The sequence below is a fragment of the Hyaloscypha bicolor genome, assembly GCF_002865645.1.
Source record: "Hyaloscypha bicolor E unplaced genomic scaffold K444scaffold_15, whole genome shotgun sequence".
NCBI classification, from domain to species: Eukaryota; Fungi; Ascomycota; class Leotiomycetes; order Helotiales; family Hyaloscyphaceae; genus Hyaloscypha; species Hyaloscypha bicolor.
The window spans coordinates 223,042-249,846 of NW_020194517.1; the positions used below are offsets into that span (position 1 = coordinate 223,042).

At 50.0% G+C, this 26,805-nt stretch overlaps 10 protein-coding genes across 10 annotated transcripts; 7 read left to right on the forward strand and 3 right to left on the reverse strand.

The window, feature by feature from the left end:
* Positions 1–64: 64 nt before the first annotated feature.
* K444DRAFT_607188 (DUF427-domain-containing protein) lies at positions 65–1,217 on the reverse strand. The gene is made up of 5 exons (XM_024879125.1): positions 1,130–1,217; positions 900–1,039; positions 639–824; positions 337–592; positions 65–286 (listed from the first exon to the last, which is right to left on the reverse strand). Exons 1-5 carry the CDS (start codon positions 1,135–1,137, stop codon positions 133–135), a joined length of 744 nt encoding a protein of 247 aa, XP_024742699.1. The 5' UTR covers positions 1,138–1,217; the 3' UTR covers positions 65–132.
* Positions 1,218–4,974: 3,757 nt separating this feature from the next.
* Positions 4,975–6,146, forward strand: K444DRAFT_607192 (Orm1 type endoplasmic reticulum protein). Its single transcript, XM_024879126.1, has 3 exons — positions 4,975–5,464; positions 5,579–5,937; positions 5,986–6,146. Exons 1-3 carry the CDS (start codon positions 5,332–5,334, stop codon positions 6,034–6,036), a joined length of 543 nt encoding a protein of 180 aa, XP_024742700.1. The 5' UTR covers positions 4,975–5,331; the 3' UTR covers positions 6,037–6,146.
* A 215-nt stretch (positions 6,147–6,361) lies between these two features.
* Positions 6,362–7,728, forward strand: K444DRAFT_153074 (uncharacterized protein). The gene is made up of 2 exons (XM_024870612.1): positions 6,362–6,999; positions 7,051–7,728. The coding sequence occupies exons 1-2, from the start codon at positions 6,608–6,610 to the stop codon at positions 7,415–7,417; spliced, it is 759 nt and encodes a 252-aa protein (XP_024742701.1). The 5' UTR covers positions 6,362–6,607; the 3' UTR covers positions 7,418–7,728.
* A 4,342-nt stretch (positions 7,729–12,070) lies between these two features.
* K444DRAFT_607194 (uncharacterized protein) lies at positions 12,071–12,966 on the forward strand (the record flags this gene model as incomplete). The annotated part of the gene is made up of 1 exon (XM_024879127.1): positions 12,071–12,966. The coding sequence occupies exon 1, from the start codon at positions 12,428–12,430 to the stop codon at positions 12,962–12,964; it is 537 nt and encodes a 178-aa protein (XP_024742702.1). The 5' UTR covers positions 12,071–12,427.
* A 1,199-nt stretch (positions 12,967–14,165) lies between these two features.
* On the forward strand, positions 14,166–18,368 carry K444DRAFT_518127 (uncharacterized protein; the record flags this gene model as incomplete). Its single annotated transcript, XM_024873836.1, has 3 exons — positions 14,166–16,374; positions 16,459–16,889; positions 16,938–18,368. The coding sequence occupies 3 exons, from the start codon at positions 14,166–14,168 to the stop codon at positions 18,366–18,368; spliced, it is 4,071 nt and encodes a 1,356-aa protein (XP_024742703.1).
* Positions 18,369–19,241: 873 nt separating this feature from the next.
* Positions 19,242–20,628, reverse strand: K444DRAFT_607197 (uncharacterized protein). Its single transcript, XM_024879128.1, has one exon. The coding sequence runs from the start codon at positions 20,367–20,369 to the stop codon at positions 19,659–19,661; it is 711 nt and encodes a 236-aa protein (XP_024742704.1). The 5' UTR covers positions 20,370–20,628; the 3' UTR covers positions 19,242–19,658.
* A 214-nt stretch (positions 20,629–20,842) lies between these two features.
* Positions 20,843–21,655, forward strand: K444DRAFT_624353 (kinase-like protein; the record flags this gene model as incomplete). The annotated part of the gene is made up of 1 exon (XM_024882390.1): positions 20,843–21,655. The coding sequence occupies one exon, from the start codon at positions 20,843–20,845 to the stop codon at positions 21,653–21,655; it is 813 nt and encodes a 270-aa protein (XP_024742705.1).
* Positions 21,656–21,802: 147 nt separating this feature from the next.
* Positions 21,803–22,798, reverse strand: K444DRAFT_518341 (uncharacterized protein; the record flags this gene model as incomplete). Its single annotated transcript, XM_024873854.1, has 2 exons — positions 21,803–22,721; positions 22,773–22,798. The coding sequence occupies 2 exons, from the start codon at positions 22,796–22,798 to the stop codon at positions 21,803–21,805; spliced, it is 945 nt and encodes a 314-aa protein (XP_024742706.1).
* A 487-nt stretch (positions 22,799–23,285) lies between these two features.
* K444DRAFT_517714 (Adaptor protein complex sigma subunit) lies at positions 23,286–24,029 on the forward strand (the record flags this gene model as incomplete). The annotated part of the gene is made up of 5 exons (XM_024873799.1): positions 23,286–23,330; positions 23,386–23,503; positions 23,554–23,693; positions 23,744–23,752; positions 23,808–24,029. 5 exons carry the CDS (start codon positions 23,286–23,288, stop codon positions 24,027–24,029), a joined length of 534 nt encoding a protein of 177 aa, XP_024742707.1.
* A 1,400-nt stretch (positions 24,030–25,429) lies between these two features.
* Positions 25,430–26,422, forward strand: K444DRAFT_580308 (mitogen-activated protein kinase-like protein MAF1; the record flags this gene model as incomplete). Its single annotated transcript, XM_024877700.1, has 1 exon — positions 25,430–26,422. The coding sequence occupies one exon, from the start codon at positions 25,430–25,432 to the stop codon at positions 26,420–26,422; it is 993 nt and encodes a 330-aa protein (XP_024742708.1).
* Positions 26,423–26,805: the final 383 nt, after the last annotated feature.

Consider the following 26,805-nt stretch of genomic DNA (forward strand, 5'->3'; position numbering starts at 1 on the left):
AATAAAAAGCGAATGAAGAAAAGTTGCAGAGAGTCGGGGCCATGAGTAATCCGATTGGAAAATATCCGCTCTTGCAGGAGAGGAGAATGAAAAGTCCGGGCCGAACTCCTGAGTTGTCTGTGTTGCAGGCACTCACTTCTCCTCCTTCACTCCATCCACGAAGACGTCCACCTTCTCATTGTAGAAACACAACCTCCCGGCAACCAAAGCACTCTCTGCCGTAGGATAGCGATAGTACCAAACCACATCCTTGATTTCCTTCCCCTTGACATTGACATTGTAATAACTACCCCTCGTAAGCAACATCCCTCAACCCATCCAAAAAGTGGCACTCACTTAGCCATCCCCTTGTAAGGACAATAACTCGTCGTTTCACTCTCCGTCAGAAACTCCCAATTCATACTCGTAGTAGCCAAATAATACCTTGGTCTTAACATCGTCTCAAACAGAAATACGTTTTGTGAGCTCTTCGCAAGAACAGTGCCATCGACCTCGATTCGGATCTCGCGGGAAGAGGGGATGCATTCTACACGCTTGTAGGGGTCTTTTGGGTGAGTACCGAGAAGCTTTTCGTCTTCCACAAACCAGCCATCTATTCCGTCAGTAGTGAAAAAAGCAATGGCGTTGAGAGTGCGAACCGAGAGCAGAGACTTCAATGCGCACGAGATCTTCCAGCGGCCCTGCATGATCAAATGCAAGAACTCTATCTGTGATCTTCCCTCCTGCGCTCAGTTTTCCTAGCCAATATGACTTCTTTGCCGAGGACCCAACTTCCTCCAGCACTCCCTTCTCAAAGGCAGTTTTGGGGATGTAGAAATATGGATCTGTTTGGCATCAATTACATTCCATTGAAGATCATGCAACAATAAATCAGATATGAGAGTAAGGACAGGACGAACAATAAGCGTGCTCCCAAACATATTTAGCACTGGTAGTATCGAAAACATACTTCCCACCCAGCAAACCGCGAACTCGGCGAGGTGTACCTTCAACTTTATGAGGCCCTTCAGTTGTGAGTTTTTTGCCTAGTGCTTCGAGGCTGTGGCTTGCTTCAGCGTATATTCGGACACGTCGTTTACGTGATGATGCTGCAATCGCAGCTCTCCGCAATCTCGGAGTTGGCACTTACTCTGCCATCTTGGGAACGAAAATAAAATGCGATTTCAAGGGTAAAGGTGGAGTGCCTTGCACGGTGTTGTAGAGCTCGAACAAGTTTGTCGTGACGGTAAGCACACTTATGCTTAAAACGGATAATATCCATTTAAGCAGTGTAGTCATCTCTTTGCGGGGTAATCCGGTCCTCGGTGCGAGGTCCGAAATTCCAGATCACAAACGGAAGAAGAGTAGCAGCTCTAAATCTTCATAGGAAGACGAACTTTTACGATTATGATTCATTTGTGTCTATTCATCTGTTCATGAAGGATCATAAGCCACTGAGAGTCTATGCCCAGACGCCGGAAGATGCAATGAGGCAAATCCCATGAACCCTTGATGCTCATAACGCTCAAGCAACGATGCTTGAATAACATACAAGAATGTTTTGCACAAAGGTACTGTACACGTTCAAATAATTCCGCCAGGCATATCAGAGAAGCTGGGGCTTGATTGATAGCATCAGCCCGAAAACCGAGGGCATCCGCCACCTTGCAAAGGAAGCAGTCAGGTCATGGGCTGACGCAAGTAGCACCAAACGCCGAAAAGATTCAGGGTCCATAACATCAACCTCGCTTGCGAGCGTTGGCCTCCATCTGCAAGCGGTCTCGGTCCCTCTTGGTAATTCTTGGATTCCGCTTTTTCTTGCCAGGTTCCGCCGGCCCGCCCTTTTGGGCATTCGGACCACCTATCTTCCTTCCGCCCCCATTATTGGGCCCTGGCATCGATCGGGGATGCATTCCTTGCGGAGGACCACTTGGTCGATTCAATCCGTGTTGAGGAGGTTGAGGAGGTTGAGGAGGTTGAGCAGCGTGATATGTCATACCTCCGGGGTAGTTGTGCATGCTCCCGGATCCTTGAGCAGCCGCATGCGGTCTGCTAGGTAAAGACTGCTCGTTTGAACGCCCAAACCGAATGTGGCCACTCTGAACGGGGGGGTTGATCTTTGCCCGAATGAAGCCTTCACCATCGTCACTGTCATCGATTTCAATAGGGTCGTTGGCCTTCCCTTTGATGCTGAATTGCTTGTTCGATCGTGGTGGGATGGAATAATCAATGCCAGAGGAAAGCGCACGATCTGAACTAGCAGGGTCAACGTACTTCTCCAGGTTCCGTTTGGACCAGGTATTTCCATCCGAGAGAATGCGGCCTCTGTGCAACCCGCACTCTGGTCCGTAGTGATCACTTCCTCCACACACATAACAGTGAACCGGGATGTCCCGAACTGTACGTATCTCTTCGGGCCTGGGCTCATAACTACGCCAGATGTACTGGCAAGCGATCTCGAGGTGATCCTTAGAACCACAGATGTCGCACGCAACTGCCTCGCCTTTGGAACGAGCAAGTTTTTCGGGGCAATCTTCCTTAAAGTGACCTCGTTCGCGACATTTGTCACATCGCGCGTTGAAGGGGCATGAAGCCGTAGAATGCTTGCCAAAAGTAGAGCATGATGTGCATGAAAGAGCAGGGCAAGTTGAACTCCTGTGCCCAAGACATCCACATGAGAGGCAGCGAGGGGTTGTCGAGGCCGTGCGTGAGGGGAAATATTTTTGTTGCAGAATAAGTTCTGCTTCATTCATGTCAAACTTCATGCTTTGCACCCCTTTGGCACAGACACCGGCATCTATCAAGTCCGTACTTTCCGATGCCACCACATCGACCATGGTTGTATCATCATCCTTCGGAGTGGTTTGTCCCTTGTCCGTCATGGACCGCTCGACGTTGGTGGATGTTCCTCCAAGATCGGTATTCTCCTTCTTCGATGATTTAACCCGACTGAAATCAGATTTTCTTAGGCCAGCTTTGGTATCACCACGTTTTGGTGGATTTGGTTCCAAGCCAGCAGCCTTGGCTTTGTCGGGATTCTCAATTGCCCCCGCGAGTAGAGGCACAGAGACCATTCCCAGACCGACACTGCTTGCCGCCAAGGGACCATTCGATGTATTTGAAGCCTCCGTATCGGCAAGGCGCTTCGCCTGCTCTAGAGTCAAAGCATCACTGGCTGTCGCAGTTGTTGAAAGCCGACCAGTAAATCCGAATTGCATAACATGGCTATAGAAGACGCTTACATAGAGATGAAACGCTGCGATGACATTCTTTTGAGTGAGCAAGTCTCGTCTCTTTCGGTGTGCCGCAAGAAAGGCCGGCGCAAACACATTGAAAGAAAACTGTTCGATATGAATGTGCTTGCCTTGATCAAGTATCTCAGAAAGAGGAAAGTTCACTCCACTCTTTTGATAAGATGGGTTGCACTTTCGAGGATAGCAGGTGAGGCCCCTCGCAATATCATCCGGGGCCGCCTTGCGAGTGGCTTCTTCGAAAGTTTCCCGTTGCTGTTCCAATTTTTTTGCCTCTAAGACACGATACTCTTCTTGTTGTTGAGGATCGAGTAATTCGAGCTCGGCACGGGAAAGCTTCCTTTTTGATCTGCGGGGCTGAGGATCTTTCATCTCTTCCAGCACCTCTCTAGCTTTCACTTCTCGATTCTTTGCCCTCTTTGCCATATGAACTGCAAGAGCTTCATCATAAGCCTGCCTCTCCGCGGTTGTAAGATATCTCAACTTTTTCTTGCCAATTCTTTGGAACCTTGCTGGGGGCTCAGAGATAGAGGATATCACAGGTGGACCACCAGATCCAGCTATATTACTGTGCCCACTTTCTTCGCCCTCACTATCATCACCCTCAGAAGAGTCTGGCTCTGGTTGGAGGCCTGCTTGTGTTTCTATGATGTTCGTCGGTTCCCATGCCTGCTCCTCAAGATGGCTTCCAGATTCCGAGATGCGAGCCTGTGGTTCTTGATAGGGAAATGAAGCCAGACTGCTAAGCATCTCGGTCTGTGCTTGATTGCTTGTCAAAGCTTTGCCATCATCAACGAGCTCATCAATCTTGTCATCCGAGACTCTCGCAGTATCTTCGTCACAAAGCATAGGAGTATCTTCCTCTGTTGCAGATGGAATTACTGAATCAAGGCTGCTTTCAGGTCTCTCTCCCATGAGACTGATTGGATTGACTTGACGAGACCGACGTTTACTCTTGCCTGCAAATGAAGTTCGAACTCCGCTCTGCACACCTTGGTTCCAAGTAGCAGGTATGGCGTTTTGAACTCCGGCAGCAGATTGGAATCCATCAGATCCATGTTCAACAATGCCAGGAATGGACCGCGTCGTAGTGGCATCTGGCTTGTCCATCACTTTTCTCGAAAGCTCCGACGCTGACTTCTCACGCTCCAAACACGAGGATTCTTTGGCTTCGACCTCAGAGGGTTGCTGATCGAGAGAATGAGAATCATTTAACGCCATATCCAGCTCAAGACTTATAGTGTCCAAAGGTAGGTGTGTCTCCTTGACGCGTTTATGGGATCTCTCTTCATCAGAGGAGTCGCCAGCATCGGCAGGCTCACGATACTGCATCGAGTCATGGAGATCGCGTTTTCGGCCCACGACAGACGTCCTCGAAGCCTACAACGTTAGCCTGGACTAAAACATTAGAATCAGCCGCCCTGAATAGGTCGAAGCCTTGTTCCAAGGGACACCGCAGTCGTAAATGCCCTCGTGGTGCAAATTCACCGTCGTGTGTTTGTTGTGGATAGAGTTAAAGTTTTGCTCGGAGCAGTGGCTTCTTCGGGCGAGAATTCCCTTCCCTGCTGGCGCTAGTCGAGGCTTGCATTGGTCAATAACGCCAGAACTCAACCTCGTACAAGGTGACAACCCCAGTCTCTGCTGTCTATTCATCCCCAATTCGACTTGCGTCCCCCAAATTTTCTTTATCTGTTCCCTTCCTGCCCAGTATCTTGTCACTCGCTTTTGGCTGCGGTCTAGACTCACGAATTAGAGGTGAGCATCTCCTCAAGCTGACCGGATTCCTCTCCGGCCTAGGTACTTCTGGCCACTCTGCGCGTGCCTCCTCCAGCTTACGTTCCGCCACTTATCACACAGTTACCAGATGCTGACAGGGTGAAGCTATCCGATTTAGGACCATCGAGCTTGCCCAGATCCTCTCCAACTCTGCCGGCGTCAGAAACCCCCATTTTCCATCGAGACCACGCTCTTTCGAGCGTTTTCATCACTCAATATTCCACCTCCTACCACCGCCAAACTGTCTTCCCCGATACTCCTTCCTCGCACCGTCTCCTACGACGCGAGCTCGAAGGGTCCACGTCCGAGCGGTCCGTACAGAACAATGAGCGAACAAAAGACGGGGAGGCGGCGGCGGTCGAGTAGTCTGCTATACCAGGAGCCACCGGAGACAATAGAGCATATGAGTGACCAGGCAGCATTGCCAAATTTGAATGCAAACTGGGTGAATGCGAAGGGTCAGTCATCTCCAAACTTCTCAAGCCATGCCAAGCTGGAGGCAACCTACAGCTTCAGTTGTCGAAGGAAGCTGGTAGTCTTCCGCCACCATTGCTGACATGATCATACCAAAGGGGCCTGGACAATACATCTAGTTCTTATTGCGTGCCTCAAAATCCTTTTCGACATTATCCCTGGTGTCTCGCAAGAAACCTCGTGGACTTTGACAAACATTTCATACATGTTCGGGTCGTTTCTCATGTTCCACTGGGTCCGCGGAGTACCTTTTGAGTTTAACGCAGGTGCTTACGACAACCTAAATATGTGGGAGCAAATCGACAATGGCGCCCAATACACACCTGCAAAAAAGTTCCTTCTCAGTGTACCAATTGTGCTGTTCCTTCTAAGCACTCACTATACCCACTACGACCTAACGTATTTCACAATCAACTTTCTGGCTGTACTTGGAGTTGTCATACCAAAGCTACCATACGTATGTCGTCAAGGGATATCTTGTTGAGCATACTAACGATATTAATAGAGTCACCGCACGAGGGTGGGTCTCTTCTCAGGAGCTCCAGAGGATAGGTAGCATGGATGACTGCATGGCGATTGTACGATGTTTAGGCTTATGGGCCATTCTATCATGGAAGGATACACCCAACCAGAGACGATGAAAGATGTATTTAAGACAGCAAAGAAACACGTCAGGTCTTGGCTACATCAGTCACAGTGGTTCTTGGAAATGGAGTGTCTTCTCCGAAACGTCACATCAAAGTCTGCTGTCCAAAAGAGCGGAGAAGACGTCGAGGTAAGAGCCGTCGCCACGCCTTACTCTAAAAGTACATAATTTATGCGCTTTCCACACCAATTGATTTGACAGCTGCTAGCGGCCGTGGATAAGGGCTGCTTAGCATGGTATATGATTCAGTTTCTGGGTCCTAGAGACTCAACGCGTGTCATTGATCGGGCTCGAAGTGACGAGTATCTGTTGAGGAGATATCTCCTATGGTGACGTTGAGTGCTGCTCATTGATCTATTAATGCATCGATCTTCCTCCTCAGAGTCTTCTTGTCAGAATTTCTTCGGCTGTCAATTTAAGTATTCTCTTTTCACACTCGCTCGAACCCTGCAAAGTCAATCGCTCAAAAGATTCGTTCAAGATGCATTTCTCTTACGCCGCCGCCGCCGTCCTTGCTGCTGTTCCAAGCAGCGTCAACGGCTACATCGCTGCTCGTGCTCACCCCACGGGGATGATTGCTCACATGCAGTGGGACAACAAAACCGGGACTGCTTGGCACAACAAAACCGAGACTGCTTGGGTCACCGAGACTGTGACTGCCTACAAGACGTACTGCCCGTCCGCCACGAAGTTCACGAAAGGCACAAAGACTTATACGGCCACTCAGCAAACCTGGGTCACAGTCACCGACTGCCCGAACAAGTGCACCATCTCTTACCAGCCTGCCAAGCCAAGCATCGTTCCCGTCGAATCTGCTCCAGCTAAGAACGGCACCGCGCCTCAGCTCTCAACCACCCCTACCAAGCCTATCCCGTGAGCTCATCGTACTACCAACCCAACATACCTATAGCTAACCATCCTCAGGGTCCCAGCAGCACCAGCCTGCAATTGCCCACAGGCCAACGCCACTGGTAGCACTTGCGAGTGCCCATCTACCGGACCTACTGGCTCTACTGGTTCGACTGGCTCTGGCTCTACTGGCTCTGGCTCTACCGGTTCTGCCGGTTCTGCCGGTTCTACTGGCTCTACCGGCTCGACTGGCTCTACTGGCTCTGGTTCTACCGGTTCTACCGGTTCTAACGGCTCTAACGGCCCGACTGGCTCTGACTCAACCGGCGGTCCGACTGGAAACCAAGGTAACACCCAAGCCCAGACCACCAGCGCAGGTGCCAAGCTCTCCGCCAGCCTCTCCTGCCTCGCCATGGCTGCCATCTGCTTCTTCGTCTTGTAAGCAGGTATCGGTAATGGTTGAAATGTTCGCTATGACTGCTGGGTTGTGTGGACACAAGGAAGTCTCGGGTGAGGAGATGGGTGCATTGAATGACGAGCATGTTGGCGTCATGATCTAAAAGTTTTCTGTGTTTCGATGGTCACTGCTGGTATGAAGAATCGAGTTTGGGGAGTTATTTCATTGGTGTGATTGGTATCGGGGACGAGGTCGGGACGTTAACAGATAATAATATTTAATAATTAATAATTTGTGGATTGAGACTCTCGTCTGCCTCTGTGGACTTTTATTGATCTCATGTAGGTGTGTTTTGCAATGATTCGTGTGCGGGCAAGATACGGCGCTGACGAAAGGTGAACCAAGATTTGTCGAGGAGCGGCTTCGCTTAATATAGGGGGTCACGTGGCTGCCCCTTTCTGTTCTTGAACTCGCAGTCCCAGAAAAGTGCAGGTGTAGAGACTAGCAGTACAGAATTTTGGATCATACAATGTAACTCCTCCTAGTTTTGGAATCAGACCTTGCCACTGAACGAAATTACAATGATGTTTCAAAGCACCACGAAGGAAAGTTTCGAAGATGAATTAGAACGATAAAGCTTTGGCCCCCGTCCTGGTGTCAGACTCATCTAAAATTAGCGTCTCATGACTGGTTAAAGGATCGAACGTTTATTACTTTGTTCTGTGATACAATTGATAACTTAATCTCCGTTTATCTCTAGCAGAAAACTTTTGCACATGCTCTCGGCCAGATCTCTGGACTATGAAGCTTAGTTGGACAAAGAAAGCTGGTAACACATTCGAATAACATTCTTACCAAGAATAGGACACATAATTAAATTGTTCACTTCAACAAGAAGACAGCCGCAATATCTAGAACAGCTCCCTCAATGCAAAAAAAAAACTCTTCCACTCCGCAAGTATAAATTACCTCTCCATCTCTCGCCCGCCTCCTCGTTCCATTCTTTCGTTTAATCAATTCAAACACCACTTCACCCTTTGCCATTCATTCTTTAATCCATCTTCTCGCAATCATTAATTCACTTCACAATGTGCTGGACCACAGAATCGTACTTCACCCCCTGCACCCACTGGGGTAGCGCCAGTGTCGAAACTTTAAGTCTCGAGGCAACAGCGTCGAGATTTCGGAGCGGGTGTAGTGATTCAACCGTTGCGGGCGTCACAAGATACAACACGCCATGTCCGGCCTGTAGGAAGTGAAACATCGAGATTTGAGGGTGCAACTAAGGATTGAGAAGATGGGCGTGCGAGTTGGGGTTGGAGTTGGGAAATGAGTTGGCGGGGAATTGGGAGTAGAGAGGAAAATGTTGTCGCTGCAGGAGCGTTCGGACAGGTGCTGGATGCCATGCCGGAACAGCGACTACAGATCATCGCCTCCGCGACATAAAGTCTAATGTCTAATCAAGAATGCATTACTTGAACAACCAAAACTTCTGTTTTTGAGTTCCAGTCCTTGACACTTGAGACAACGTGAGTGACAAGCAAAGATAGAAGCAAAGTAACACGAGCCAAAAAGATGATAGTTCGTTCTTCCCAGAAGAGTGGTGATCAAGCTACCGGCTCCTGTTCTCCTCTTTCTTTGTCCCTGGTTCAATCGCCTTCCTCCGTCTATATAACCTCTCTCATTTCCTAGACACTGAAATTAGAAGTCGCGGAACTTTGTCCATGTGGATATTTGTATGCACGAGTCTGAGAGATGATAGTTCGTTTGGGGAAAAATGGTGATCAAACTATGACTCCTGTAATCGCTCACTAATGATATTAGTCCGCACCCTTTTTGGGGGGTTCATATGAGATGTTTTGATGCTCGGTGAGAAGAGTCTGGGTCATGGCTAAGGGTCTGAAGATGATAGTTCGTTCGAGAGAATGGCGATCAGCTGTAACTTACCTCCTGTTGATTGGGCACTAATTGCTGGGTTGAGGCGTCTTGCGAAGACTTCCTTGTGAGATGTTTTGAGGTTCGGCGAGAAGTGCATGATATATTGAGAAGGTCGACAGATGATAGTTCGTTCGAGAGAATGGTGATCAAGCTAGTTGACTTATCTCCCGCTTATTGGGCAGTGATTTCTGGGTCGAGTGACATCTTGCAAGTATAATTTTAATCCCAATGGTTTCTGCCTTTCCAAACCCACTTTAAACGTTGATTATTAACCCCATGGGAAATACTTGGATACAACCCCAAGATCCCATAATGCGAAATATGGAAATAGTGAATTGCCAAGGAGCAATTGAGGATAGGAGGAACTTCTCACTTTAAAGTTGATCCTCACTTCCCCAAGTAAAGCACCGAGAATGGCAAAGAAAAGGCTCCTGACAAGTGACTTTTTAAATCACCTCGTCATCCAAGGCGAATCCAAATTAGTCGTGCAAGAGCGAATATCCTCAACCGCGAAAAAACAAACGAGGCCAGCATTTTTTTGACTATGTAATCCCCCTCCTCTCTACATGGCTTCGATCTAAGCTAATCAGAAAAGTCACAGAACACCAGCACCCACGAGCACAACCTTCGACAACAATCTACAATGTTCCTGGCAATGCCGAAACAATGAGCCATTGACAAGAGCTTCGATATTCGGAGCTTCCATCCATTCGAGGACATCAGGTATGTCGCATGTCTGCACGCAGTCGACTCGATTGATGGCCGTGACGCCATTGATGCTCTCGGAGCGGAGCTGCTTGACGTTGGTGATGACCCTATGCGGAATGGGTTTGGTGGAGGGCAATTCACCGCTTTTGTTCATCCTCGCTGGTGCCCGAAATGCGTTGTGCGGCGTACCGCCCTCCTGAACCAAGGATTGGCCACGAGACTTGCGAAGATCGATCCCTTCACGGACAATGAAGTAGTACGCAGAAATGAGAAAGCATATGTCTTAGGTGTTTTCCAAGGTAGAGTCTATGCCCTCACCGCCCCACTTGAGGAGAACGAGCAGGCCGAGTGTGCCGATCTTGAGCCCGGTATAGACGACGTTGTTGACATGCTATTGGAGGACCACCTGACCGAAGGCGAGGAGGGCATCGAGGAGCCTGCTGCAGATCTGGGCAACGGCGGTATGCAGAACCTGACTGACAAGATGTTCGGTGCCCGATTGGCTGAGGGCGATAGTTGTTGGCGACACTCATGAATAAGTGCAGAGTGGGGGACGAAGAGATAGAGCTTGACGAGCTGCACATGGTGCTGGAGATCGAGTTAGAGCTAGCGCACATCGCAGACCTGGAAGAGAAGAAAGGGTTCGAGGACGGCTGAGACCTTCAGGCGGGACTCGAGAGGATCGCATTGAGCCACGATGAGGACATCGAGGAAAGAGGAGAGCTGCTTGGACAGGGTTTGCCCTGAATGCTGTTGCTGTCGATCATGGTGTCGATCATGGTGTCGATCATCCGTGTCTTTTTGACAAGTTTGCCTCCGTCAGAATTGTCACTGACCAAGAGGTATTGACCACATACGCAAGCTCACTATGATGTAGATAGAGACATAAATGACAAGACTCGATAATGAACTGTTACTGGTGAAATTGGCCACCGGCCTTAAAACGCATTGAAGACTATTTCGAAGAACTGGTATTAGGAGTAAAGCTTCAACAATGAGCGAGTGGTAGTTCTTAGAGCAGCATGAACTCTGCAGATGCCTCTCACAAATGATGAATAAGGACTGCGAGAGGACGACGGTGGTGTATGGACAATTCCCAGATTTGAGAGATGATGCACCCGACATGCACATCAGCAGATCCACTTGGATAGTAGATGTAGGTGGGACTCGAAGCGGGAAGATATACTTCGTCAGCATAAACTGAAACTGCTTTCCGCCTCTCACTCCTACCAGCGAATGGTTCCAACCTCGTCCGACTTGATATATCGACGCGATTTATCGCGATTGACCCTGGGTGGCACGCTCCGATGGATTCTGGCCCTGGCCCTGACCCCGAGGATGATTTTCGTGCAGGTCTCCCATGCTTGATGGGATCAACACGGCATATAATGCGGTGCAATGTGACGAAGAGAGCAAGACCCGACAGCACTGCATGCACCAAGCACTGTTCATGGCTTGCTAGATTGATCCAGTGCTGGGAACGAGTCAAGTCGGCGACTGAGTAAGTGCACGTTCAATTGTTGCAGCACTTGCTGAAGCCTGAAGCGTCTCCACAAAGATTCGCAGCGGGATTTGCCTCATTGGGGGGAAGTTGTGGAGGAGGTCTGAGGGCGGACGACTAAAGTCGAGAATCTAGAAGGGGTGGAATAATGGTGGAATGCGGAGAAGGCGAGCCTTGACTAGCAACATCTGGACATCTGCGAATCATCTCTTGCGTGTTGGGGGCAAGAGGCAGGGTGCCAGGGTGGACGATCCGCGGGGTTGGCACGGTGCCTTTTGGCGTGCTGGAGATGTGATGCGGTGCGAGGCGGTGCGATCTCGACGAGCTGTCAAAATCATCGCCGCCGTCACTGCAAATCTTCAGCCTGCAAGAGCTTGTTTGCTTGGTACAGCCTTTTGCAGGCCCGAACGCCCGCCTTGTGCCTGTCCTCCTCCCCTCCTCCCAGCGCGGCCCTCAACTCACACTCCACACGCCTACACACACACACCCACACCCACGCACACGCACACGCACACGGTCGGCACGCCGTCGTACTCCGTACTCCGTAAGGTCACCGATCCCTGATCAGGAAGCAAAATTGCTGGGTGTCAGCCACGCGAGGTCTCCACCACCACCACCATCGCTTCGGTCGTTGGACCGCTGCCATCCTGCGCCAGCGCTCGGGAAGCATCAATTAGAACAGAGTTCCACACCACTAGAACGATGGCCTCCCCGCTCCAATTTCGCATGCCTTGGCGATCTTGCGTCTTGGTGCAAGTTAGTGATCTTGAGTCTTGGCCTCTTGATCAACTGTCAACACCTCAACACCTTCTTCACCTCTCGCCTCTCGTCCGAGGGGCCCGTGGTATCGGTGTGACCCCTTTCTTTTTAGTCGTGGATGCATGCAGAAGAGAGGAAAATTATGAAACATGCAGCCGGCCCAATCTCTTTGTGCTGCCGGAGTGGGAGCTCGGATTGCTGGGCTGCAGGTACGGAGAACCACACCACTTCACTGGCCACTGTTGCTTGACCGCAGACCTCGATGTCCCGTCCTCCTCGTGCACTCAGCCGACCAGAATGCTGCTTTTGGACTCCTGTGTCACTCACTCCCCCTACCGGTGGCTACAACTATTGCGATCCTTGGGGCAAGGGATTGCTTTTCTCTCCTCGTCAATGGAATTGGAAGATTCCTTCCTTATCAGCGGGAAGCCGTCGACGTTCGGTGCAAGCAAGATGCACTCTTGCCGCGTCCCGAGGGCTTCGACTACTTGATCCAAGAGTTGAGACATATTGGCAGGAGGTTCCCCGTTGCCCCAACTTACCCGTGCATCATGGAATGTCTCTGGACTCTTTGTTCTGGCAAGGGCAGGCAGCTCAGCCAGTATTGGCACGTTTCTTGGCTTATGACAATCAACGATCTCCGTTCGTGGGTTTTGTGGAGCACACGGAGGCTAGTCCTACTATGAAGTGCGCACTGCTTGTGTGGCTCAGACCAAAGCCATATTGGTACCTTAACCCAAAGCAGCTGTGAGGCTCGCAGCCACCACCAGCTGATTGTGTCAACCCGATCTGCACAGATCTGTCGCCTTCTGCCGTTCTTTGCCAGCTTCCGTCTGTGGGCCTGCCTGCGAGCCTGCCTGCGAGGAGCTGCCCTGTACTTGTACATCATGACATATAACCATCCCGCGCCTCGTCGTCCCGCCCATTTTGCCCTTCTGCCCTCCCTCCTATCTCCCAACTCCCATCTCCCGCCTAACCTCCATCCATTATTGGACGACGCGAGTCTTTCAGCCTTTTCATGAGGCCCTCTCATTCTACGGTCCCGACGGATGCGCCCTTCCCCCCAAGACTCTCGCGGCCGGATCTAACCACTCGCGAGCAGAATCCGATAATTTAGATGCACGACCCCTGAGTTGGGCAGCCCATACCAGCTACTTTCTCGCTTCACGAATCACGTCAGCTCCAGCCTCTATCTCTTCTCAGTGCTCGCCGTCCGCTCCTTCTTGACAACTGGCGAGTCTGCGCAGCGTCTGACGCTTTCAGAAGCTCACCATTCCTTGACTCGACCTTTTGGCTGCAATTGTCTCGCAGCGCAATATATACATACATATTTATCCGCGGTGTCTCTGCGCGCCGAGTCCGTCTGCCGACTCCCGCATCGGCGCGACTTCGACGATTTTAGCTGCGATTGAACTTTCTCAGGTACGTCCAGACAACGGTTCCGCATTCAGGGGAGACCTCCAGAGGAACTGGCGAAGGTTCGAGCCAGACCTATCTTCATCTACATCTACGATCTTCTTCACTTCTCCGATATCATAGTTCGCTTCAAGTAGCACGAATTTGATAGGAGCACAACATTCATGTATCCCATGCATTGACGAGTCGGGCGATCCGACAGGAACCCATACATCTCCAACCCCCTTCGTCGTTCCCGTTTCGGTTCCCCACAATTTTGGGATGCAGGAAGGCTAACTGGATAAATTCCCAGAGACTTCTGTTTTTGATCGTGCGACTCGTCGAAATCCCGATTTTTATTTTCCGATTTGTTCTTCAACACCATCCCGGGGGCAGGGTTAATGAAAGACGAATTGACGGCACAAAAGGAGAAGATTTGAATGGTGTTTGAGGGCTAGAACTCGGCGCTGTCACATACCGGTAGAACTCAAGATGGCACCTCCAGACCTCGCGGTACACACTGGTCGATCATCAAGATCGCATAGCATCTCGAGCGACAGGCCTTCTTTGACAGGATTTGGGAACTTGCTCTCTCCACCAACATCAATTACACCAGATCCCGCCTTCATTGCCGCATCTGCTGCCTCGCAGATTGTCACAAATGATCATGACAGCCTAGCCGATACTTGGTTCGATCAGCACGGCATTGAGCCCTCTGGAGAGACCGCACTTGTCGCCCCGCCTGCGTTGAAATTGGTCAACCGCTTTCTGGACCAGCTCTTGTTCAACTTTCTCTCCATATCGAAGTCGACGTCTCTTGGGTCTCTTCGACCCGCAGTCAGTGAGGTCTTGAAGCCGAAGCTTGCCAAAGATGCAATCAACGGTGCCGATCAGGAGTTGCACGAGTACTTGGGAGGCGGAGAAGATGAAGAATTACTAGCATTTCACAACGGGCTGGAACCGGGCAGTGATTGGGATCTAGAATTGGTCTGGAAGCGCACCCGATTGCGATGCATGGTTTACTCGTCTCTCGGAGATATGGAAGAGGAGGATGAAGATTATTACACCGAGCAGGAACAGCTCGATGGACCCCCAGGCTCGAGCAGCAACCGATTCTCCAATAATCCAGGAGTGGTGTCTCCGGCGGTTGCTATTTTCCTCACCTCAATCTTAGAATATATGGGAGAACAGGTTTTGATAGTCGCAGGTCAGGCTGCATATCACAGATTACGTGCGAAGCATGAACGGGAGGAAAGGGAAGGCATAAGCACGCCGTCAGAAATTGCCGATCGTGTAGTAGTGGAAGAATCGGACATGGAGCGTGTTGCCTTGGACAGAACTCTAGGGCGGTTATGGAGAGGCTGGAAGAAGAGAATACGGTCGCCTACGAACTCCATTTCAATGACTCGCTCATTCTCGAGAGAATCCATGACATCCCAGCCTCAAGGCAGCCGGGCAACGAGCATGACACCTGAAGAGGCTATATCAGAAGATATGACATCGCTGGCAGCTGTCTTGGCTGAATATGAGCACGCGGCGACTATCCCTCTGCCAATTACAGATGATGATGTGAGAGAAATTGAGATTCCAGGTCTTGCAAAGCAGAGCGATGATGAAGAGGAGGAAGAGTCTAGCGCCGATGAGGAGCTTCTTGTAAAGTTACGTCCGAAGAGTATGATCGTTTTCGATCACCCCGCTCCCGAATCGTCGACAGAGCATTCGCAGACGGCAAACCTCCTGTCTCCGAAACCGAAGAACCGCAGAAACTCGTTACCTCTCCCTTCAAGAGCGCCTTATTCATCCCCTTCATCAACCGAAGTGCCTGCTGGAGAGGATGGAGAAGAAGTTGAAGGTTCACCTGAGAAAGAGCCTATACCAATTGAGGAAGCTAAAGCGGAGCCGGAGGCTGTCAATGAAGAAAATGCGACCTCAGATGATCACAAGGGCGTTGTCGTTGGTGTCATTGCCGGAGCTGCTGCTCTCAGCGCCGCTGTTGTCGCAGGCGTTGTGGCGGCCGCAAATGGAGAAGCCCCATACACTGCACTGGAGAGCTCGAAAGAGGAGACCGATGCGGAGGAGGAGTTCACTGAAGAACCTCAGATCATGACATCCTCTCGTGTCTCAATTGGTGGAGGTCATATGACTCCAGACGAACCCAAAGCGCTCTCTAGACAGTCCAGCGTGCGATCTTCGAGTGTGCATTCTCTACGACTGATTGATGTGACCGCAGCCAAAAGTCCAGTCCGGTCACGAACTGGGTCTATGGATGCAGCTGACTATATATCTATTGGACGACCCACGGTAACGTCTCGACCCGGCAGTATACATTCTCCGGTTTTGGACACTCCAACACCTCGAATTGCTAGTCCAGTGGCAAGAGGTGCTACTTCCAGCCCTGTCATTCGAAATGGATCGTCCGTCAGCGTCAGGCACCCAGCTGGAGATTCTATTTCTGAGCTGGAGGAGAAGGAGGCTATTGATACCGAATCAGAGCCTAGGACGGCAGTTCCGGCTGATGTTGCAAGATCAATGCGAGGCGCTGATGTGGATCCAAGCCCAACTTCATCTCAATTTACAGCCGACAATTCCAGCAAAGGTGCCACACCACACACCTCCACATTCATTCTTTCCGCTCCTCCTGCAGCTAGAAATCTACGAGATGGTCCAACATCTCATCCAAGTGATCGTTCCGATCAGCAAAGTTCGACTTTGTCGGCAACCACGCGAGCTCTTGGTGTAGAAAATGGCGTTCCTCCCCTCACTCCTTTGCGTGAAATGATGGAAGGAGCACCAGATACTTCAGATGAAGCCAGTAGTGTTGCCCCAAGCAATGACGCGCAGAGCATGTCGGAGTATGGTATCAATAGCCATGCCTCATCGGACTCCACTTCGACAAAACCCAGTTCCAGACGTGTTCCCGACCAAGAACCTTCAATCCAGGCACAATATAACGTTATTAACCCACTTCGAAGCTCGCCGCCGCGGCCTTCAAGAGACGAGACACGAAGGATTGCCCCAGAACCCAAAAGTCAAAGATCCATCCACACATCCGGATCTGGGTCGTCTTCCAACTCTCATAAGATCAAGCCGATCCGAACTTCTCAGGAGAGTACATCAACGCTTGCTGAAGACAAGGGCCGAAGCTTTGAGCAGCTTATCCGCAGTGACCAAACCATTCAATATACACTGACACCACAGAACATGCGCAACATCGAGGTATGCACCCCTATGGTCCCTCTTGACTCGAGCTAACCTTCTCCTCAGTCTCCCGAGTCACCTCGCTACGCCAATCATGCTATTCTTCCGAATAGCAACGATGCCCAGAGGCCAAACACGAGTCGGTCACATTCGTCGTCCGTTAGCAAACTTACTGGATTGAACTCGCACCCGCCGATAGAACTCCCCAGATCGGCGAAACAACTCACACAAGTCCCTCGACCTTCAAACACTGGGTCAAGAGTGCGACCGAACGCTCCTCAGCCCAGGGATGCTCGAGTGGATCGGGATTCCATCGGAGACTTTGCCGATTTCATTAGAAGTACTGGTAAGATGCGCCTTGGCTTTAAACTCCTACCCAGCGCCTATCCTCATGCTAATTTTTTTTATCTTCTAGGTCCTGTTGATTCCTATGAGCGAATACCGCCCCGGACTGCTCCTGGTCATCGGGGAGCTAACGGTGTAGCTCGTAATGGCAGCGCCTCATCGCCACGGTCTGTCACAGCAGGGCCTACCCCACGGCGTACAGAATCATCGGCAGGTAGGAGCAGATTGCAAGCTCGCGATGCCACCGTTACCCGCGGTGACAGTATCAGTGATCTGATCGACTTCGTGCGATCAGGACCTCAGCTTGACAAGGAGAGCCATCGAATTCCTCGTACTGTTGCCCCATTCCGAACTACTATGGATTCAGACCAAATGTCAGGGGCTATTGGTGGCAGAGCGGTTGACGCTTCGTTACCCGATCCACGTTACAGTCAGGCATCCACATCTGCCCACAACTCTGTTAACTCACAAAGTGCTTTGTTGTCCAATGCCTCAAAGAACAAGCCTCTTCCGATTCAAAACAACCGGCACGACTTCGAGGAGGAGGACATGATGCCGAAACGGAAGACTCGAAGGGTTCGAGATCCCTATGCTATTGACTTCTCCGATGATGAAGAGGAAGAGGAATACGAAGCAGCCCGAAAACCCAAAGTCACTCAGGAGGAAAGCTTGGCCGACTTCCTCAGAAACGTGCCTCCGCCACCAGAGTCTACTGTAACCCCGATTTTCGTACCTGACAAGAACATCAGAAAGAAATCTAGCACATCGAATCTGATGTCCCGTTTTGGTCGAAATGGTTCTGGCCCCCAAATCCCGCCGAAACCAGATGTCACCAGCCAGATCGTCCGGCCACAACAACCAAGACAGTCGTATACGCCCATCGCTGCGAAATACAGCACGACGATGAATCTGAATCAACCCCCACCACCGACGAGCAACTATGTTTCACAACTGCATACTGCCCGGAATACCAGCCGAACCAAAGTTGCTCAAAAGAGTTATCAGCCTCGGGATGCCGTATCCTCTGGGAGCAGAACGAACGATCTGGCCGATTTCCTGATGAGGAGCGAGCCTCCAAGCAGTACGCAAACGCAGCCGCAAACGGAGGCGAGCGCATTTCAGCGAATGTTCGGCCGAAAGAAGGTCGCTTGAAGATCTGAGCATATTTATTTTCCTATATCTCTCTCAACTTGGCTTCGGCACTGCAAAAAATCGGTGGACCTCTGCTTTTATATAAACTTTACTCAACCCATTGGCGCATCGGCGCACTTCTTTCTTTGCACGCCATTCGGTCGACTACGCTGTTGTTCGAGTCAAGGGGCTTCGTCGTTGGTTATAGATACCACTCATGAAGTGCTTTCCGCCTTTTTTTCATGATGATATATGGGGGTTAAAAGGATAAGAGGATCTATCGATGGTCCTCATTTACGATTGATTGATTGTATTTACGAAACGTGCTCCTGAAGAGGCCATAGCGTTGGATTAATTTATTTCAGATCTTAATTCTTACCATCTTTCTATCTATATAAGTACGACGGGAGAGGAGCTCATTGTCCCAAGGCACTTTCGAACATTGAATGGCCATGTACTGTACAGCAAAACTCTCGGTTCTGAGATGAGGTTGAAGGAGAGACGTTCGATGTTCAGGGGAGTTTGGAACATCGGGGAGGGTATCTTTCATTGTACCAGAAAGTTTAGAACATTGAAGCGAGATGCAACAAACCTATAGATATTGCTATTCACTACATTTTCATGCTCAGATGAAAATCAATTAGATGGAAACCCCTATGAGATGAAACTTTCCATCAGATGAATATTCAACGTCCGGAATTCTCCAGCTTTGAAGACAAAATTGGAAACAAATTACGAAGGCCGGTCGGAGCATATCTTCAACTTTCTCAACTTTTGAAGAAGTTTCACGTCTCAAAAGGGCGAAACTTCTCAGAGTGTTGATCGGAGATTTCACTAATTTCTAAAGAGGACTAATGAGGATAGAAAACAAGATTGTATTTAGATTGTACTGCAATATAATGTATCGACGCCGAGCTGGACAGGGGTATCTCTTAACTAAATCAACCAAATTCAGCAAAATGGCTGGGCGTAAACGCCGAATGCAAGTGCGAGTGCTAGAAAACTCCCATATGGCGTACACCTCCCTTCCTTTCTATGTTTCTATGTGATGATTGTGACGGCAGTACTCCAGCAATGCGGGATCGAGGTCGTGAACTTGGCCGTGGGTGTCGTGGCTTCGTGATTCTTGAGTTTGGGAATGGTGATGTGGTTCGAGTTGGGGCCGTGGCTTTGTTGAGAGGGCTGTAAATAAAGGGCGAGCCTGGAGGATATGCCATGGTAGCAAGTATTGATGTAATATTTGGCTGATTCGATTACAGATTGATTGGATCGATCTGATGCGTGGCCGAATAATCTCACGTGGACGGTGTTTCATCTGGGACTGGCCATGGATGATTCGATGGAAGCATGCCTCTTGTGCATCAACGGAGATCTCTGTAACTCTGCCACGACTCCAGCCCATCCTTGCCGCTGGGGGCTTCCAACGTTATCCCCATGGCCCATGGCTTGCGTGGTGAGTCGTCGAAGTGGCGGTTTCCTCTGGATGCCTTCGGTCAAAGCATGCGGCAACGTGGGTCGTACCGATACCTTTTGATGGTGTTTTTCAGGGTCCTTGGCCGAACCGTGATGTTCAGAAGTACTCTTCGCAGCTACAAGGCCCATGTATACTACCAAGAACCTCATTCGCAGTAGATCGAGTCTCCTCACACTCTCCTCCAATCTTTTTCTCTTCGATGCCCACAATAACCTTGTACTGGACCTTAATCTCGTCCCTCCTTCATCAATCAATAGTCCGTTCAGATCTTCCCTAAGGTCATCACCACATTTCTGTATCTCCCTCAACAACTTCCCCATCCGCAGCTTGTCCTCGAGCCGCTGGACCTTCGCCACATCCCTATCGTAAGATTCGTTCTCTTGGATGGAGAAGTCAACCGCATCGATGAATGTCGTGATTTCATTGGGAGCAGCGAGGTATGCGCTGGTGTACGTCGTTGCGACTTGTAGCACGATGAAGGCGGAGACAAAACAGGCGGTGAATAGGAGTAGTAGCGTTACGAGAGGTAGGTCGTTCGTGTCTGCCATCTGATAGTTGTGGCCGGGCGGGTTGGCGATGCTATCGATACAGGCGCATATTCGTGGGAGTGTTCGGAATGCTGGTGGTGAGAACTATTGCCACTTCAGATGATGATGTGGTTGTCAACCGTCACCCGTGAATGATGGGTTGTGAGACCCTTGTAAGTGCATTTGCAGCTGCAGAGAACGGGGGTAAGAAGTACCATCACAGATTGGGCGATTGGGCGTCATTCACTGAATAAGCCAAAACCAGTTAATTGTGTGAATAATCAATTATCTGAAACTATGTTTGTGAGTAAGAGTTCTTGCCTGAGTTAAGCTTTTCATCAAAGTTGAAGGCGTCCAAGGGGTTTGTGCCTCTGACGTTGAGTCTGCGGGGTAATTGTGAAATTTATGCAAGATTATCAGGAATTTTCACCGTCCATGTGCATCCATGTCACTTCAAGGCTCCTTCACTGCCCACCACGAAAAACAAACTCGAGATGGAGGCCCAAGCAATACACCCATGCGCCGCCAATTCAGATGAACGAGTTCTCCCCTCTATCTTCAGACATCCCTCCGCCGCAGCCCCGCTCCTCATCACTCAAGGCGCCGAAGCACTCCTCTACCGCAGCACCTACCTCCTCCCCAGCACACCATGTGCGCTCAAGTACCGCCCCTCAAAACCATACCGACACCCTATTCTTGACGCGCGATTAACGAAGCATCGGATCCTGTCTGAAGCGCGTGTGCTAGTAAAGTGTAGACGAGAAGGGGTTCCCGTTCCGGCGGTGTATGCTCTCGATGAGGCTGCAGGATGGTTGATGATTGAGTGGATCGAGGGGGAGGTCGTGCGGATACGGCTTAACGAATGGTTGAAGAGAAGGAAAGAAGAGGATATAGCGGAGGGAGTGGATGATGGGGAGTTATTGGAGCTGATGACGAGGGTTGGCAGTGCCGTGGGGAGACTGCATGCTATTGGTGTTGTGCATGGGGATTTGACTACAAGTAATCTGATGCTACGTCCTAGGAGCAGGGAAGTGTCAAATGGTGATAGTGAGACTGCTAGTAAGATGCTGGATGGGAATGTTGTGCTCATAGACTTTGGTCTGGCGAGTCAGAGCCAAGCGGATGAAGATCGCGCTGTTGATTTATATGTGCTTGAGCGGGCATTTGGGAGCACGCATCCTAGGGCAGAGAGCTTGTTCGTGGAAGTTCTGAGAGAATATGGGAGGAGTTTTAAGGGGGCCAACGTTGTTCTTAAGAAGTTGGAGGATGTCAGAATGAGAGGCAGGAAACGTAGTATGCTAGGTTGATCTTCTGAGCAGGAAGATGCCAAATTCTATCTGCGGTTGACGTCTCGCTATCTTCTCATGTGGAGATGCTCATTTATGAAACCGCGGGATCTAAACGCCAAAATAAATGCCATATATGCAATCGCCTCCAGTATCTGCCTGCAATCATCATTCCTCTAACTCTGCAGCCGCAAAATATCCTTTATTCTCAATCACCCCTCTGTCTCGAACCACTGCCGTATATTTGACAACCCATTCCGGTGTCAGGTCGCCCTTCATCCCATCTAAACCTCGTTTCGATTCTGAAAGAACTCCTGCTCCCCTTACCCCTTGCCCCAAGAGCTCTCTTAAAGTTCCGCTGGGAAGAATATCCGTGCAATCGTTATGCGTGAGAAGCTCAATTCGTTCAAGCTTTGCAAGCTTCAAAAGAGGCGGCGGAACATTGCAACAGTCTTTCACGTTGACCTGGTCTACCTTTGGCCGCACCTTGACTCTCGCTAAGAATCTGGCCAACTTCTCACTTCCAAACTCTGCCAAGCCTAACTTCTTGACAATACCTTGGGTGTGAAGTTCCTCAAGTGCCGGCCAAGATTCAATCTCTTCCTCGTCGTTCCCTTGCGCCGAGTTCCTCTTATCTGCCTCCCATTCGCAATCACCATCGAAAGACATTCCGGGAAAAGATACAATGAGTAAGTCGACGGACTCGACTCCCAGCTCCTTCAAAACTAGTCCAACGGCGTCCTTGGTGTACCTTTCTCTCTCTTTGACGTCTGCGCCCGGCAAGTAGAATAACTTCACCGTTATATCATATTGGCTTCTTTCCTCAGCAAGGCCAGATAGTGACCAGTCTATGGTGGGTATATAGAAATCAGAGCCTTGTCTCGTTGTCCATACTGAAGCTTGTGGTCGGTGTGAGGGCTGATCTCCGTCATAACTGCTTCCGGGACTGCCATTCGTTGCAGATAAAGGAGGAGAATAATCTTGCTGGGCTGCAAGAAAGTTACTCCGGAGGGAGTTTGTAAGCTCGAGATTTGATCGGTCTGCTCCAGGTTTCCTGATAATCGAGGGACCGCCGGTCATAATATTACTAGCAGCAGGCCGGAGTCAGCAAAGTCTACGAGAAAGTTGATTTGCTTACGACGTGGAAAGGATTAATCGCGTCATCTTCAAGCCAGTAATGGGCCTCGTAAGTTAGTAGACAGAAGTGAGGAGGTGCCGGAGGCCGGATGTTGGAGGGTCATTCGAGGATTGGTAATACAGAAGGTAGAAGTTCCTCGGTACTGTTGATAAGTTGCTGGTCCTCCTCTTCTCAAGAATCGCAGCTCAGATCCAGTCAGAGCGCGGAGAGGACCGCGATGAGGTCTAGATCGGGGGGTGAATAGAAGTTGATTGAGAAAATTGCTGCTGCAATCCTCGTTGGCGTAGTTATGAAGCGTAGTAACTGCTCAATAGCCGAAGTCCCTCCGGCGAGGCTATCTCCGAACCCCTCCATGCAAAAGCGGCACCATACATGCATTCTGCACGTGCCGAATCGACAATATCAGACGGCAGCGCTCACAAAGCCAAAAACATCGACATCTCCACCGATGGCAATCAAGTAAGCTTGCTGTGTTCCCTGGGAGGAAAGAACTCGAGTCTTGTCGCAGGACTAATGCCTGGCAGCTATTTGATCCTGCTCTCACGGCAGGGCAAAGTCGTGCGTGCTCACCGACAATCCCAGACCCCCCAGCTCGCCACTAATCCTTCCGCAGAGACTCGCAAAGTGGTTCACTACACTGTCACCGAAGGAGAAGGCAAAGATCATCAAGGATGTCTCGCAACTCGTGCTGGCACGGCGGACGAGGATGTGCAATTTTCTGGAGTACAAAGGTTGGTTGTACCGCGGCTTTACAGACCTTTTGCTAAAGCTCCTCTGCCAGATTCGAAGATAGTCTACCGTCGTTATGCTTCCCTCTTCTTCATCGCCGGATGTGCGTCGACAGATAATGAACTTATAACCCTGGAGATCGTCCACCGGTATGTCGAGCAAATGGACAAATACTATGGTAATGTGTGCGAGGTAAGAATTCCCCTGCCGGAGATAAAAAAGCTGGACTAACACTCTGACAGTTAGACATCGTACGTTACGACTTATATGGTGTTCTTTCCTTGATCCCAGATTGACCCGAGCTAGATTTTCAACTTCCAAAAGGCGTACTTCATACTAGATGAATTACTTTTGGCTGGAGAGATGCAGGAGAGCAGCAAGAAGAACGTCCTAAGAGTGATATCGGCGCAAGACTCAATCGAAGATACCGAGGTAAGTGGAGCATGGCTGTTTCGATTTTACGGGGTCGAGTTGTGCTGTTATACATTCACTGCACCGGGTCGATACCCATATCCTCTCATACACTGACACATATACCCCCTACACCAGGTCGATGAAGAGGTTACGAAAATCATGTGAAAGGCGGTCCTTAATATGTATTCAGAAGGCGCTGGAGGTTGGCGTTTTGGTTCAGGAAATACATCAGATTCAGCCACATGTCCTTCGCAACCTCCTGCTAATCTGAAATTTTCTGATATCTTAGGCATCCGAGAGACTTATGAGCGCACTTGGGGAGTCTGGCCTTATCTAATTCACCGCACTTCGAACTTCTCAGTCACATCTTTCCAACCTTGCTTGCCGAATACGAAAGGAGTTCTAGCTGCATTCGCTGAATTCGTGTCGTTTTCTCAATGGTTGACTAGGCGTCTGGAGGAATGGGGGGCATGGAAGAACTGGGTGTTGAGAGCATAACCCTGAACGGAGTATAAAGGAATGATAAGTACCATTTGCATATCACTTGTTTGACATCCTGATTTGAATCTCCGACTTAATGTCAGCAAGATCGCATTTTCAGATTCGGAGAGCGGTCGACAACAAGGCCAGCTTACAGAACCAATGACTATACTTTCTAAGCAACCTTCGGTCCAAGATCCGGCTGGTTTGCTTGGAATTCTAATTGCCAGGACATCATGCATTAGAATAACTCTTGCAGGAAACAGCAGAGAAGCTCAGCTGTCAAGCCTTTTGGGTGTCCTTTCCATGGCTGCTACTCTCCACTCCTGACAGCATGTGTATCTATCGGGCGTGCTGATTATTCACAGGTGTTTCTTTCTATTACATGGTCACAAGGTGCTGCTACAGAATTCCAAGACCTGATGTCCAAGTTAGAATCTCCTCGTCCACCACCTTTGCCACGTGCGCCCAAAGTGGCATGGCCGGATCATTCCGCGCTAAACGGAAACAGGGAATTGGCGGCCCTGGCCTTTGTCGCCATCGCAACATCGCAATCGCGCTGACCTCAACCACGCCACCTCGCCCACTCCCCCATTTCCATCTCTCTACACATCGCAACTTCATCAAACAATCATCCTCATCTTCGAGTATCACGATGTCCCCTACCTGCTAGACGCGAGTCTAGCTCGAGAACACCTTGATCCGTCCTCCGCAGCCAGCGCGAGGAAGGTTCAATCCTTGATTCTCAGCCGCAGGTCCACCCAACTACCCATCGACAAACAAACATCGCTGCATCTGCAGCAACGTCGATAGATAGGTCTTATCTGCATTATTAAGAGGGATTAAGTTCCTGGTTGTCAGTTTCCGAGTCTGAAGAGTCCTCCGTAAGGTCGCATCTCCAACAGAACACTCGGGTTCGGTCGCCACACGCTTTTGCCTCCTCCGATAACGCGCAACACCCCCATCATCTTCGTCATCCTGATCGCATTGATAAGAACAAAATCTAGTCTCAAGGCATCCCTCGAACAGCCAAGATGAAGTTCCTACCACTTCGCGACTTCGACGACGTCACAAGCGCGTTGAATTTCGAAACTCCCGATTGCCATGTCATAGGCGGCTGCGATCTTTATACAACGAAAGCCGCGGGCTCAGACAAGAAACTCTATCGAAATATCGAGAACTCCCTAGAGTCGCAGTATGAGTCTCTGCTGCGATTGTCGGCCTCGGTCTCACCTCCCAACGACACTGGACCCTCACCTTTGAACCTGTCTCGATCAAGTCCGTTCGGGCCATTAAGCCAAGTTTCAAGCCGTCGTACGTTTGCCTACTTGATCGCCACTCTTAACGCTAGTCACCCTGACTATGATTTCTCACACATCCTCAGGCCTGCGGACTTTAGAAAGGAAAGAAGTTTGAAGGCCGTTATCAACACCATCGACTCTACACTTTACAACCTCCGCCCCAGTTCAGGTATGACTCTCCAAGTTCCGTCGCAGACAAGCTATACCACAACTGCTTCTGCTCCTCCAACAAGCCAAGCATGGGGTCCTCAGATGTGGTCCATAATCGACAAGGAGATGACTCTCAAGGAGTGCACCGTATATTGTTGGGCTCCTCCCGATGAGCCTTTCGAGGAAGAGGAAGGCTCGATCTGGAGTCTGAACTATTTCTTCTTCAACAAGGAGAGAAAGAGGGTCGCTTACATATATATTCGAGGTGTCCCAGTGATGACTCACAGCCCCAGACAACCTGCCAATATGTCGAAGAGGGCAGGCAGCGGGTATGACTCTGGAGCAAACAAGCGGGCTCGATATTGGCTTGGTGATCAGGCGGCTAATATCACTAATGATCAAGATACAGAAGATCTAGAGGATGTGGTTATGTGGGATAATGGTGATGAAGGCTCTGAAACAGATTTCTTCGACGATTATTCCTACGAGGCCGACAATGATTCAACAGACGACCTCAAAGAGAAACCTCGCGGGATGAGCGAGGAGATTGCTGCCTCTATGGATATGGATTATTGAAGCATTTTCTTCTTGGCGGTTCGGATGCCGAGCAATGGCTGTGTTGGCGCTCTGAACCTGCGTTATACCACTTTGGTCCTAATTGTATGAATTTTCCTGGCTTGTAGGAGTATGGAGGCACACCTAGGCTCTGCGGTAATCAGGAAGGCGTAGAAGTGGTGGGTCAGTGGCTGGCGTTTTCGGGAGGTTGTGGGTAGGCGTAACAGTCCTTCAATCCTGATACCAATAACAATCAGTTTCTAGTTTGGATTTCACTTAATTGCTCTTGAGTCTTGGCTTGAGTCGGAAGGTCTTGCACGGCTTGAAGACTGTGGGGGTGCATATGGTGTCACATTGCCTCGTCCCCTCTCCTTTCAGGTATCTGAATTATCTCTAGGTTCCTA

Coding starts and splice junctions, on each gene's coding strand:
- K444DRAFT_607188 (XM_024879125.1), bottom strand. Junction 825..899: donor TGTTTGGGAGCACGCTTATT/GTTCGTCCTGTC, acceptor GATGCCAAACAG/ATCCATATTTCTACATCCCC. Junction 593..638: donor CATTGAAGTCTCTGCTCTCG/GTTCGCACTCTC, acceptor CTGACGGAATAG/ATGGCTGGTTTGTGGAAGAC.
- K444DRAFT_607192 (XM_024879126.1), top strand. CDS start 5,332: ATGAGCGAACAAAAGACGGGGAGGCGGCGGCGGTCGAGTAGTCTGCTA. Junction 5,465..5,578: donor AAACTGGGTGAATGCGAAGG/GTCAGTCATCTC, acceptor ATCATACCAAAG/GGGCCTGGACAATACATCTA. Junction 5,938..5,985: donor TCATACCAAAGCTACCATAC/GTATGTCGTCAA, acceptor CGATATTAATAG/AGTCACCGCACGAGGGTGGG.
- K444DRAFT_153074 (XM_024870612.1), top strand. CDS start 6,608: ATGCATTTCTCTTACGCCGCCGCCGCCGTCCTTGCTGCTGTTCCAAGC. Junction 7,000..7,050: donor ACCCCTACCAAGCCTATCCC/GTGAGCTCATCG, acceptor AACCATCCTCAG/GGTCCCAGCAGCACCAGCCT.
- K444DRAFT_607197 (XM_024879128.1), bottom strand. CDS start 20,369: ATGGCAGACACGAACGACCTACCTCTCGTAACGCTACTACTCCTATTC.